The sequence below is a fragment of the Podarcis melisellensis genome, assembly GCF_964234715.1.
Source record: "Podarcis melisellensis genome assembly, chromosome: 10".
Classification (NCBI taxonomy): Eukaryota; Metazoa; Chordata; class Lepidosauria; order Squamata; family Lacertidae; genus Podarcis; species Podarcis melisellensis.
The window spans coordinates 53782186-53795236 of record NC_138542.1 but is presented as its reverse complement, the minus strand read 5'-3'; the positions used below and the strand labels follow the sequence as shown (position 1 = coordinate 53795236).

Here is a 13051-nt window from a genome sequence, read left to right as displayed (position 1 = left end):
ATTATTGAGAATATTCTTAATTAATGAGAATATTAGAGATTTTTCATTTAAAATAGGAGAATATTCATTTTAATGCATTGAAAAACTCTTTCTTATTGGTTAGCAGGTCAGCACTGTTGACATATAGGGAAACATATTGTTTAGTAAAGTACCACAGGGAAAATATATAAGCACAAGCCTACTTGTCACTTGCAAGTATCAAGTTAAAAAGTAAAACATGTTTTATAGTTAAAGTTAAAGCATTCTAAGGTGATAGCACCAGTAATTGTCATGTAAAGGTTTAGTATAAGGAAACTCAGTAGTTAAATCATATTTTATTATTTCATTAGAACATATGCATGTTATAGGACAATTCAAAAAATACAATTGGCATGTTAAGGTTTGATACAAGTAAATTCAGTAATAGGCTATCTTGTGCTTCTAACAGCTCTTACACTTAATAACTGTTTTGGTGACTAAAACACAGCTTGAAAAATAAAACTATATTCATACATATAAAAAAGAAGCCATTAACATTAAATATATTATATGATAATATATTTCAGTATGTCAGTCTCTGGTAAATGGCACCTTGTACCACTGAATGGCACTGCAAAAACCAGTTAAAGGTATATTCAGAAGGACACCCATGTGTGTCAGGGATAGGAAACATTTTTGGCTCCACAGGCCAGAACCTTATCAATCACATGTCGTTAAGATGTCATACGATTGATAGGTAGGTGGCTGTAGCCACCTACCTGTCAAAGTCCCTTTTACTCCTGTGTTAAAGGGAGGAGTGAAGTCTTACAAAAGCCTTTGTGAGCTTCCCCCACCCCCTTTAAAGTTAGAGCAAGACTGGAGACTTAAAAGTAAAAGGGGAAACCTACAAAGGGTCCCACTTGAAAGGGACTGACGAGTGAAGATTTAAATTCTGCTGTCTTGGCTGCACAGTTGTGTTCCCTACTGGGAGCACATGCAGCCAATGCAGAATTAAATCCTGTCTTCCCACCTATTAGCTAAGATCACTATTCAGCTGATAGGTAAATGGCTCTTTTTGCAGAAAATGGCTTCACTGGCCATATTGGCCCACAGGGCAGAGATTCTTCTGCGTATGCAGAAATACATCAATGATGTCTATAAATAAAATGAAAACCGATAGCATGTCATATAATGAGTGGTATTTGGTTGGGCTACCTTTTAAACAAATCAGACAAGAAATAGTTTGAAAACAATGGGTGAATTGACAAGCAATATTGCCTGGCAGAAATGCAAATGTTTGTTATGGATGTTGTTACATTTGTCTCATTCTGATACATTTGTCTCATTCTGATACATTTGTCTACATTCAGTAGATAATATAATCAAGAAATGCAGTGGAGCCAGGTTATGACTGATGCAAAGAAACAGTATAAGTTCAAGGACACAACCATTTTTAAATTAGAACAAAAATTATTGTCCTTCGAAAGCAATTCTGAGTTAAGAAACATTGTAAATGGTTTAGCCAGCATGAGTTTGACCAAACTGCGGGAGGCAGTGGAGGACAGAGGTGCCTGGCGTTCTCTGGTCCATGGGGTCACGAAGAGTCGGACACGACTAAACGACTAAACAACAACAACAACAAATGGTTTAGCCAGAAATATTGATAAACGAAAGAAGTTAAACTCAAATTCTTACCTTTTAGTATTATTTTTAAGAAAAAACTTCAATCTGCATAAATGTCAGCTAAAGAAGTGCTACGTGGTAAATAACAGGCAAATCCTGGTGTAGGTGTCTAACCTGGAAGTAGCCCCCAAACATCAAAAGTCATCACGGAAAGGGACTGGTCAGGGCAGAGGGGACTTAAGCATGCTCCACCGATGCGTGTGAGGCTCCAGAGTGGAACCTCTGCACAAATTGAGGATTGCCTTTACATAGGGCTGGATTCAGAGATTTATTACATAACTGACTGCATACTTCCCAGAAGGAAGAGTCACATTCAGTCAAGTGCCAGGAAACACTGACCTCTACATAATTCAGAATTCTGTGGAATTCTGAGTGTTCTGTCTAGTGATGCTGGTTTTCAGAAAAATACTCATATAAATTAGGATAATTTGCACCAGAAAATGTTCAGTTTATATTGGATAATTCTTTGATGTCCTAGGGATATAATTTTACACGTTCATTTTACTTTTATGTAGTACACAAAGCTGAAAAAGTTGCCAGTTATCTTTTTGACCTAATACTTCTCAAATATTTGACCTGAAATATCATGGGAAAAGATTATTGCACTTAATATGGTTTAAATATTACTTGGTTAAATTTTGTTGGGTGGCGCTGATAAGAGTTCGAAGCCAGCAATATTTGGAGGGCACCATATTGGCTACTCTTACCTACTACAATATATATTACTAAATGTAAATTTCATCATTCCCTTAAATGCTGGGAGCTGCCTGTAAAATCTGGCCATGAGAAGAATTTTCCACCTGCTACTAGCTCTCAAATTAGCGGAGGAGATGCCTGTGGGTCTTTCACAAAGCAAACAAGGAGACCTTACAAACTTTTTAAAACTCCAGAAGATGAAGAACACATGTTAACCGAGATTTAAATAGGCTGATGATAACATGGTGCCTCCCCCGCCAGAGGGAGTTTGAGAAAGGAATTTGCTCAACAACATGAGACATTAAAAGAACTAATTAAAGTGACATGGAACCACACACAGCAAGAGAGGCACTATCTGAATGCAGGTGCCCATCAGGAAGATTAGTCATAACATAGAGAACAGTCTTGGCTCATTGTTGCAGGTGTAGAGGTTGAGGCTTGTAAAAGGGAGGTGGACAAGGCCATCTTCACCAACAGTTTGGGCTGGCCCCATTTTGGACACCTGCAGCCTTGAGGGTCTCTTCAGGCACAAGGAGGAGCAGCATGAGGACCTGGCCACTTTCTAATGAAGGGCCAAGGTCAGCCTCCCTAGCCAACCCAACATCGCCTTGAACCAGGCGCTGTCTGAGGATCCCTTGCACGAAGAACTGCAAGACAAGCTGGCCATGTATCCAGAGGTGCAGGGGAAAGTGTGCCAGTTTTAATGGAGTTGTTTAGAAATTGTGAAATTGCTGTGTGTGAACTTTTTATTAATTTAGTTTTGCACCAAGGCAATCAAAATTCCATGCACTGTGTATATTATGTAAATTTCACGATTTGTATTTTGCAAAATTCTGTTTTTCCAGAGATAGTGTGTCAAGGAGTGATGCAGTATACTGAATCTCTGCCCCAGTTATTTAAAATCTTATTCCATTATCCCTCTGTCTCATGAGTTTTCATCAAACATTGCTCACACATTTTCAAACATTAAGGCTAGAAGCTGGCTGAAAAGTAAAATGGTTGAGATGCTTTGGAAGTTGAAATTTTCTGACATAGCACCTTCTGCACTTTTTTTCTGTGGAATTGCGCACACAGAGGCATGGGTTTTGGAACTGTCTGCTGGAACTCTTGTACATGGAGGTAGTTGTTTGCCAAACCTTATAGTCAAATTTTACTTGTGTTAAAAAAGGGTATACAGGGAACAGCCATTTTGCGCATGTTCAAAGTACACGTGTGCCGGTAAGACAATCTTGGATTGTAATCTTGCAGTAATCCAACCTTGATGTTTACCGGTGCATGGGCAACTGTGGTCAAGCTATACTAATCCAGGTACTGCTAGAGCTGCCTTATCAAGCCAAAGGTGGTACAAAGCACTCCTTGTCATCTACGACACCTGTTTCTCCAGTGGCAGAGCTGGATCTAGGAACATGGCCTAGACTATATATACCTGCTCCTTCAAGAAAAGTGCAATCACATGCAAATAAATTTAGCTAAACAACTTCCCAGACTTCAGAATCACTCATCCAAAGAGCCTCTATCTTGCCGGGATTCAGACTGAGTTGTTTAGCCCTCATTCAACCCACCACTACATCCATGTACTGGTCCAAGGCCTTCTCAGTCATTCCTGATTCAGATGTTACAGAGGAATAAAGTTTGGTATCATCAGCATACTGGCAGCTGCTCCCAACTGCTTCATATAGATGTTAAATAATAGAGGTGACAATATAATGCTGTGCAGCACTGTATAGCTCAAGAGCCAAGGAGTTGGGAAACACCTATTGCCATCTTCTGGATCATCTCTGGAGACAAATATAATATAAATATTAAACTATTGATATAATATGATATAAATATGGGGTCTTAACATGTATGAATTGTTAATTGCTTGGTTTCATCATACGTTCACAACAAACATTTCTTTCACTGTACAGTATTGTGGAAACTTTTCAGCTATTCTGTTTTTCTGTGGCTTTTAAAATATTATGTTTCCTAGTTCACAGAAGTGAAAGAAATAAGTATATAAGACATGGAGATATTGGCTAAGTTTAAACAGTCCACTTTCGGTTTTCCTCAGCCTTAATATTCAGTTTAGTTTGCTGAATTTCAAGGTATTCCTGTTGGCCCTTAATTGAAGACTGGTGTGGTTATTTGTTGCTTCTCTTTTATGAGTCAATACCTGCAACACAATAAAGCTGGTCAAGGAGCATGAAGAATTAAAACATAAAAGTTGTTTGAAAAATTTGCCTTCCTACATCATATAAATTGACATCATATAAATGGCCTGCACAAAAACAAAAAGAGAAATGGTGGTCAACTTGTAGATTAATAAATGTAACGAAGAATCCACCTGAAAAGGGGTTATAAAAAGGGGGAAATACCAGACCGTAAATTTGTTTTTTATTTTTAAACTTATTAATTCATGTCATTTTTTTCTTTCTCCCTAGTTGGTGTTGTTCGTTGCCCAATTTGTGGCCAGGAATGTGCAGAAAGACACATCATCGATAACATATTTGTGAAGGATACTACTGAGGTTCCTAGCAGTACAGTGGAGAAGTCAAATCAGGTGAGTGTCTGGTGCTTTTCAAATTCCCTAAGCTGTCAACTTGTCAGTCTTCTCTGCATGCCTTATACTTAAAATGAAAATGTTATTGTAGTCATATTTTAAATACTAGTTGTCATCTAGGAAATGAAAGTATAGGAGAAGGAGTAAAATATTTGTTGTTTGACATTTTATATGTAAGATTTGCATCTTACAGAGAGAATCTAGTTATCAAAGGGTAATAGTGAATATTGCAATGTGGGAGGGCACAAGGTTTGGAATGGGGGAGAACTTTCTTCATCCCAGTATCTACATTCACTCATGAATAACCTTCAGGAGGATCAGAGGCAAAAGGTAGAGTAGGCTACATTCCAACCAAAAGTCAGTGGTTTTTAGCATTGCAGTGTTACAGAAGCCTACAAAATAAGTATATGTGTAGGTGAGAAATCTGATTTCTGTTCCTCACCTGATTTCCATTCCTACTAGTAATACCACTGAAAGCAAATATGCTGATTTGTTTCAATAGGCATACTTTTTATTTCTACTTAAACCAGGTTTGTACAAGCTGTGAAGACAATGCAGAAGCCAATGGTTTTTGTGTGGAGTGTGTTGAATGGTTATGTAAGACCTGCATACGAGCTCATCAAAGGGTGAAATTCACGAAGGATCATACAGTCAGACAGAAAGAGGAAGTATCTCCAGGTAAAAGTTCTTTTACTTAATGCTCAGTTCTATCTAATGCATTTTTTACACATTCTCTTCTATGTATAGTTTTGTTCTTTTCATTATTTCAGTATACTTCAGGGTTAACATCCGTACCAGTCTTCAGATATTCTACACAAATGTTTTCAGGGAAACATCTCCTGATCAAGGCTATTTTGGGGGCCAGGGATATCCATTGTTTTAAACTACAATTTAATGTGACGTGTGAATGAGGCTATTCAGCTTCGGGATTCACAGGATACTATGTGAGATAGTAAGTCTGGAGGCTTGAGTTTGTTAGCTGATGCAACCAGCCTGCAATACTTTCTACGGAAGTGCTGGGTCAGAAAGACTCAGCAGTAATGTGCTGTCAGTTGATTGGAGGCCATCGGTTTAAAAGGGAAACCTGTCCAGCAGTAATTGCTGGTGTAAAAGAGTGTTGTCAGAGAGAGAAAGATAGAAAGAAAGGTCTTCCTATTTGCCCTAAGGTGCAGCCGGGTACTCTGTTTGACTATATGAACTGCTTGTGTATTATAGCCTGTAGATACTTGTATATATAAGGTAAACGCAGGTGGCGCTGTGGGTTAAAGCCTCAGCGCCTAGGACTTGCCGATCGAAAGGTCGGCGGTTCGAATCCCTGCGGCGGGGTGCGCTCCCGCTGCTCAGTCCCAGCGCCTGCCAACCTAGCAGTTCGAAAGCACCTCCGGGTGCAAGTAGATAAATAGGGACCGCTTACCAGCGGGAAGGTAAACAGCGTTTCCGTGTGCAGCTCTGGCTCGCCAGAGCAGTGATGTCACGCTGGCCACGTGACCCGGAAGTGTCTCCGGACAGCACTGGCCCCTGGCCTCTTAAGTGAGATGGGCGCACAACCCCAGAGTCTGTCAAGACTGGCCCGTACGGGCAGGGGTACCTTTACCTTTACCTTTAAAGGGACCCCTGACCATTAGGTCCAGTCGTGACCAACTCTGGGGTTGCGGCACTCATCTTGCTTTATTGGCCGAGGGAGCCAGCGTTTGTCTGCAGACAGTTTCCAGGTCGTGTGGCCAGCATGACTAAGCTGCTTCTGGCGAACCAGAGCAGCACACAGAAACGGTGTTTACCTTCCCGCCAGAACAGTACCTATTTATCTACTTGCACTTTGATGTGCTTTCAAACTGCTAGGTTGGCAGGAGCAGGGACCGAGCAACGGGAGCTCATCCCGTCACGGGGATTCGAACTGCCGACCTTCTGATCGGCAAGTCCTAGGCTCTGTGGTTTAACCCACAGCCCCACCCGCCTCCCTTCTAGTAATATATGTGGGGTTAATTGTAGTAATAAATTGCCCCTTCTAATCCTAGCAGTAACAAGAAAAGTTGATTCCCCCGTTTAATTTTGCAGAAGCTGTTGGTGTAACTAGTCAGCGACCTGTGTTCTGTCCTTATCACAAGAAGGAGCAGCTAAAGCTTTATTGTGAAACTTGTGACAAGCTGACATGTCGGGATTGCCAGTTGCTGGAACACAAAGAGCACAGGTATTACAATTCCATGTAACCAAATTGAAGGTGAAACTGGAAGTTAGAGGCAGATTTCAATTTATTCCAAAAATATAAATATCCTATAACCTCTGTGGTAATTCAGGTTGTAGTCTGAACCGTGAGAGAGAAGAGAGGCAAGCAAATCAGCCAAACCTACCACTCCTCCTTGTTAACTTAACCATTGCTGCCAAGGTGGTAACTTTATTTTTCTCTGACCACCTCCACTAAACAGGCCATTAACCTTCTGGACTTTAAGGGGCCCAACTTTCTTTCTATACTGGGTAGAGTAGTGTGGCCCTTGGGCATGGAATGAGTAAGAAGACCTTGCACCAATTTTCCCCCAAGCAGATGGGGGGCACACCTAATTTTTCAGTTTGGGTAGCTACACGTAAGAGCAGTTTAAATTAAATGCACCCAGCTATACCTGTTCTAGACTGTTTCCCGAATGGTTCAGCTTTCTGGCTTTCTTCATTGTGCTCTCTGACACATTCCAGTGTTCCTGTTCTCTTAAAGCAGTCTAGGTCCTTTTCTTTCTTGCAGCTCTTCAACTCTCAGTCCTTCGAGTTTCTGACTCCATAACTAGCTATTTTCTAGCTTGACTAATATACAATATTTCATCTCCACTTCCAACCTTTTAGCTAATCAGGAGAAGAATGTATTAGTTCAGTTTCTATTTCCCCTTAATTGCCAGATTCCTAGCATGAAGCTTTGACCTTCCCATGCAAAATATCATCTTGACTCTTGGATGAACAACCTGAGCAAAATATGGTCTTGCTCTTTTAACCTTCCTGTAAACTTTTGACCTTCCTATGCATAAGAGTCTTTACACCAAAACTCTAACCATTCAACCCTAACCATTCAACAACCTAGGTTTTACAACCAAGAGCTCAATACAAAATGGCTAAAACACATCCATCTGTTGAATTTTTAAGGGGCACACTACCTGATAAAGAATAGCATTAAACCACTGCACTTTCTCAGAATAATCTGATCTTTTTCAGGTTTAACAAAAATTAAAAATATTTGACATAACTTCCTATGAGACTATTGTAGTTATATCAGTACAACTTTGGTTTTCCTCTTTTGCAGAAAAAGGGGCGGTAAATTTTGGCATGACTAGTCTAAATGTCAAAAGTACTTAGAGGTTTTACAATATAATCTTGGACAATGTTTATGGCCATAGGCCATACAATTTTGGCAATCAAATGCTTTATTGATCATTATTTTATTGGCCCCCCATGACCTATGAAAATAAAATGATTTCATATGAAAAATTGTTGTCACATAATTTGTCTTTTAGCAACTTTTTTAGTAAGGCAAGATGGGGAATATTTTGCTATGTGCATGGTTTGTTATTTTTCTTTTACTGCAGGTACCAGTTTATAGAAGAAGCCTTTCAGAATCAAAAGGTTATAATTGACACATTAGTTACGAAGCTGATGGAGAAAAGCAAATATATAAAATATACAGAGGAGCAGATTCAAAATAGGTACTTGTTTTATAATAATAAAATATTATGTTTATACGACATATATTCTAGGCTAAATTTAATTTATAGCTATTTCTCATGTTGTGGGTTTCAGGTGATATTTTCCCTTGAGAAGTATTTCTGTAATTGGTTTCCATGACCATTGGAATTGTACTATACAATATAACAGTTTAACGTGCACAAAACATTTATCAGAATCACTGTAAAGAGGTTTGATGAACTATATCTAATGTGACTGCATTTGCATTACTATTACTATGGATTATTGTTGTTGTTTTGTTCCTAAAAATATACTGCTTTACAAAAGAATAATAGAATTATAGAGTTGGAAGGGACCACAAGGGTCATCTAGTCTAACCACCTGCAATGCAGGAATCTCAACTAAATCATACATTACTACTCTCTTCTTAAAAACTTCCAAGGAAGGAGAGTCCACCGCCTCTCATGGGAGTCTTTCCCACTGTCAAACAGATTTTACTGTCAGAAGGTTCTTCCTGATATTAAGTTGGAATCTCTTTTATTATAACTTTAATTCATTGGTTTGGGTCCTACCCTCCAGAGCAGGGGAAAACAAGCTTGCGCTACCCTCTATTTGATGGACAGCCCTGTAGGTATTTGAAGATGGCTATCATATCTCCTCTCAATCTCCTCTTTACCCAGCTAAACATACCCAATTCCCTCAACCATTCCTTATAAATCTTGGTTTCCAGACTATCACCTTGGTTGCCCTCTCTGCACACATTCCAACTTGCTAATATCCTTCATAAATTGTGGTGCCCAGAAGTGGACACAGTATTCCAGGTGTGGTCCAACCAAGGCAGGACACTGAACTTCTGTTGATGCAGCCTAGAATATAACATTGCTTTTTTGTGCTGACACATCACTGCTGACTCATGTTAAGCTTGTCATCTGCTAAGACCCCTATATCCTTTTCACATGTACTACTGGCAATCCAGGAGTCCTCCATCTTATATTTGTGCAGCTGGTATTGCTGCCTAAGTGTAGAACTTAACATCTGTCCCTATTGAAAATAATTTTGTTAGTTTGGGCCCAGATCTCTAATCTGCTAAGGTCACCTTGAAATCCCTATTCTGTCTTCAGCGGCATTGGCTACCCCTCCCAGTTTGGTGTCATCTGCAAATTTGATGAGCATTGCCTCAGTAGCTTCATCCAAATGAGAACTCTCTGCCCTAAGGCAAGCTGTCAAAAAATGGAAGTATGACAGAGTGGGAGATGGAACAGAAAATGCAAATAATGGTGTAGTCAAAATTATATTGATAAAACACACACACTACAATATTATATTGCTTATAATTAATCATTAAAAAACAAACATTAGTCATTCAAAAAATTAAATTATGTGGGAAGGGAAGGAGATTGATTTTGAGGTGTTCACTTACATAGAGGAATAGTGGCATGTATGTTTTGAGAGAAAATCCCTGACAGAGAAGAATAAAAAGGACAGGGAAAAGAACAGTGCCTTTATATTCTTTACCTTTCTGGTAGCTAGTGATGTGGGTTATCCAGAAAATTTTGAATGGAAAAACTGCAGAAAATGTTCCTTTGCAAATTAGCATAATTTAAATAAGAACATTTTCTGATGGCCTAAAGAGGACTTTTTAAATTGTTTTTAGTAAACAAGGCTAAAAACTTTGAAACTATCAAGCTTGCCTAACATTGCACTTGCAGTTCACAGCTGTTCATTTTTACTAATAAAAATATGAAACAGAACATTTTCTGCAGAAAAATTTCATTGAAAATTGTCCACTACACATCACTGCTGGTAACACAATATGTGAAAGAAGCACTTTTTTGGTATTTCTCTTTTATCCATAAGGCTGAGGGTCTTAATGTTCACTTTTCTTCCAATTTACCATTTAAGTTCAAACATTCAAGATTCATAGAATCATAGAATTGTTATAGTAAGAAGGGACAATTCAAAGGTTTTCCCAAAGGCTCATGAAATTGATTGGGCATAATCCAGCAAATGCTAGTTGCAACAAAAATCCAGTTGAAATAAGTGGATCTTGAGTTTGTGGCTGTTTCATTCCTTTTATTTCCTAGGGCTTAGTTAGGACTAAGTTTACTAGTATCCAAAGATTTCATAATAAATTATTTTGCACATTTCCCATGTTGAACATATTAAAGAGCATTTCTGTTTTCCACCTTTTTAGGATTCATGAAGTGAATCGGAATCAAAAGCTGGTGGAACAGGACATTAAAGTTGCTATTTTCACATTGATGGTAGAAATAAACAAAAAGGGGAAAGCTCTACTCCATCAGCTTGAGGTAAATTATTCTTTACTGAGGGGCAACATTAAGACCCCACTCTGACATTACTGCACATTTTTTAAATCACTTTGCAGTAATATGTACTGCTAAATAGATCTGAATGTATTTATCATGCTTTATTAAATGCAGTTGTTATAATTTATTAAATTCTTTTCAGAAGAACAATTTGAAAGATTTCAAAATTTTCTTCTTCATAGGAGGGATTCCATATTGATAGACAATCCTGTAATTTTTTAAAACTCCATTGTATGTCTTTGAATACTACCCATGCAAACACAATCAGATATTGAGTATTCGCTTTCACACTAGGGATGTGATTACTTTGGATAATTTATATTTACATTGAAAACAAATTGTTGCAGTGTGGAGTACTCCTGCTTATTTGTTTTTTACAGAAATATGTGTAGAGTGTATTTAAGCCTTTAGCCTTCCCACATTATAAAATACATCGGAAATCACCAAACAAATATTTATAAAAAATAGGAAAAACGGCAACTTTAAAGCATAACAGAGACATTTCAGTAAGTTAGCATAACACATCTTCAAACAGCTCAAAAATTTCAAAACCATCAGCAGCTAAAACAGAACAAATGAATCCAGTTTTAAAGACTTGTACAGAAAAATCCATACACAGTTATGGAGAGAAATGCATAAAGCTTTGAGCGGAGTGGTCACCAACAAAAAGCCCTCTTATTCTTACCAACCTAATTGACCTTAGCAACGAGCCTGTGAGCAGGGCCTCTTTATGTACATACAGCACATCATGTGAGTAAGGTTGGTCATGATCTTTACCTAGTTACTCCATTTCCATCTCTGCCCCCTGTCACCTGTATTCTGTGGCCATTGAGCATGTTAGATGCTTCTGACTGTTTAGGGATTTTATCCCCTTGTGTCCTTTGTGTAAGTGTGGGTTCATTTTGACTGCATGAGGTTCAAATAACGTATTTGCTATTTGTATATTTGATGTTTGGCATTGAAATGCTGGGCCATTGTAACTACACTTTGGGCTATCATCTTCCCTCGGCTGCCCACATCGCTGCAGGTAAAATGCAGTGAGAAAAGCAGGATATCTTCTCTTGTGTTTGAACAAGATGTAATATGGGCATATTCACTATCTCTGTATAAGATTCCCCCAGATTTTTAACCATACAGTGGTACCTCGGGTTAAGAACTTAATTCGTTCTGAAGGTCCGTTCTAAACCTGAAACTGTTCTTAACCTGAGGTACCACTTTAGCTAATGAGGCCTCCCGCTGCTGCCGTGCCGTCGTTGTGCGATTTCTGTTCTCATCCTGAAGCAAAGTTCTTAACCCGAGGTACTATTTCTGGGTTAGCGGAGTAACCTGAAGCGTCTGTAACCTGAGGAACCACTGTTTTTTAAAGTAAAACAACCTAGTCTTATACCTGGAAATGTATGGTACATTCTGTGGTTAAAAACAGGTGCAAAGAATGGTTGAGAGAGCAGTGTGGTTAAAATGGTTAAAGTGGTTAAAAGTGTCTGTTTCCATGAGCTTGTGTTCAAGTAGTCACTGAAAACAGGAAATAGCATTTAGAACCTTGAGCACTATTTAGAATAAAACCACTTTGTCATTTTAAGGATGGAAATGTTATTTAACTTAAATAGGCTTCTCATATAAGTTTATAGTCATACAGTAAGAGGGTATAAAAAGCAGAACTTGGTCTTTGTTTACCATCATTTCTTAGACAATCAAGGTAGACACTGTTTGGGCAGATCTGGGCAGGTGTGGTCTTTCATCGATAAAGAACTTTGCTTTTCTGCTTTGTTTCTAAGTTCGTGAGTTTTACATTTTTGCAGTGGAAGATTGTGAATGTTTACTTGTCTATTTTCTGCTGTTAAATAAAAGCACTCTGTTGGGCATTATCTGCCTGTGTGTTAATCAAGTGTGATCTAGTATTGCCTAGATTCCGGGAGCTTACATATTGGGACAGATAGCTAGGAACTTGGGGTCTGTGCCTCTCTCTCAGCTCCTGGATTTTTCACAACCTTCTTAGCACTTACAACTTCTCTTTCAGAGTGCACTTATCATTCAAATGATCACTTCTAGCACATCACTCTTCTAGCATAGCACTTTGAGTCAAAGGGTTGCTAACAAAGGCTAGAAATCAAAGGGTTTGAATAGTAATAAGATGTAAAAGACAAAGCTTATTTGTTTTTGATCACTTGAAGAGATGGAGATAATA

General features: G+C 38.6%; 1 protein-coding gene across 2 annotated transcripts in view; it reads left to right on the top strand.

Moving 5' to 3' along the window:
• The window catches only part of TRIM24 (tripartite motif containing 24), a 36283-nt gene that overhangs the window by 6995 nt on the left and 16237 nt on the right, over positions 1 to 13051 (top strand). For both annotated transcript variants that reach the window (XM_081928203.1, XM_081928202.1), the window contains exons 2-6: positions 4761 to 4879; positions 5410 to 5557; positions 6935 to 7067; positions 8443 to 8559; positions 10734 to 10848. In XM_081928203.1, the coding sequence (XP_081784329.1) occupies positions 4761 to 4879; positions 5410 to 5557; positions 6935 to 7067; positions 8443 to 8559; positions 10734 to 10848 (632 nt within the window). The remainder of the gene's footprint in view (positions 1 to 4760; positions 4880 to 5409; positions 5558 to 6934; positions 7068 to 8442; positions 8560 to 10733; positions 10849 to 13051) is intronic.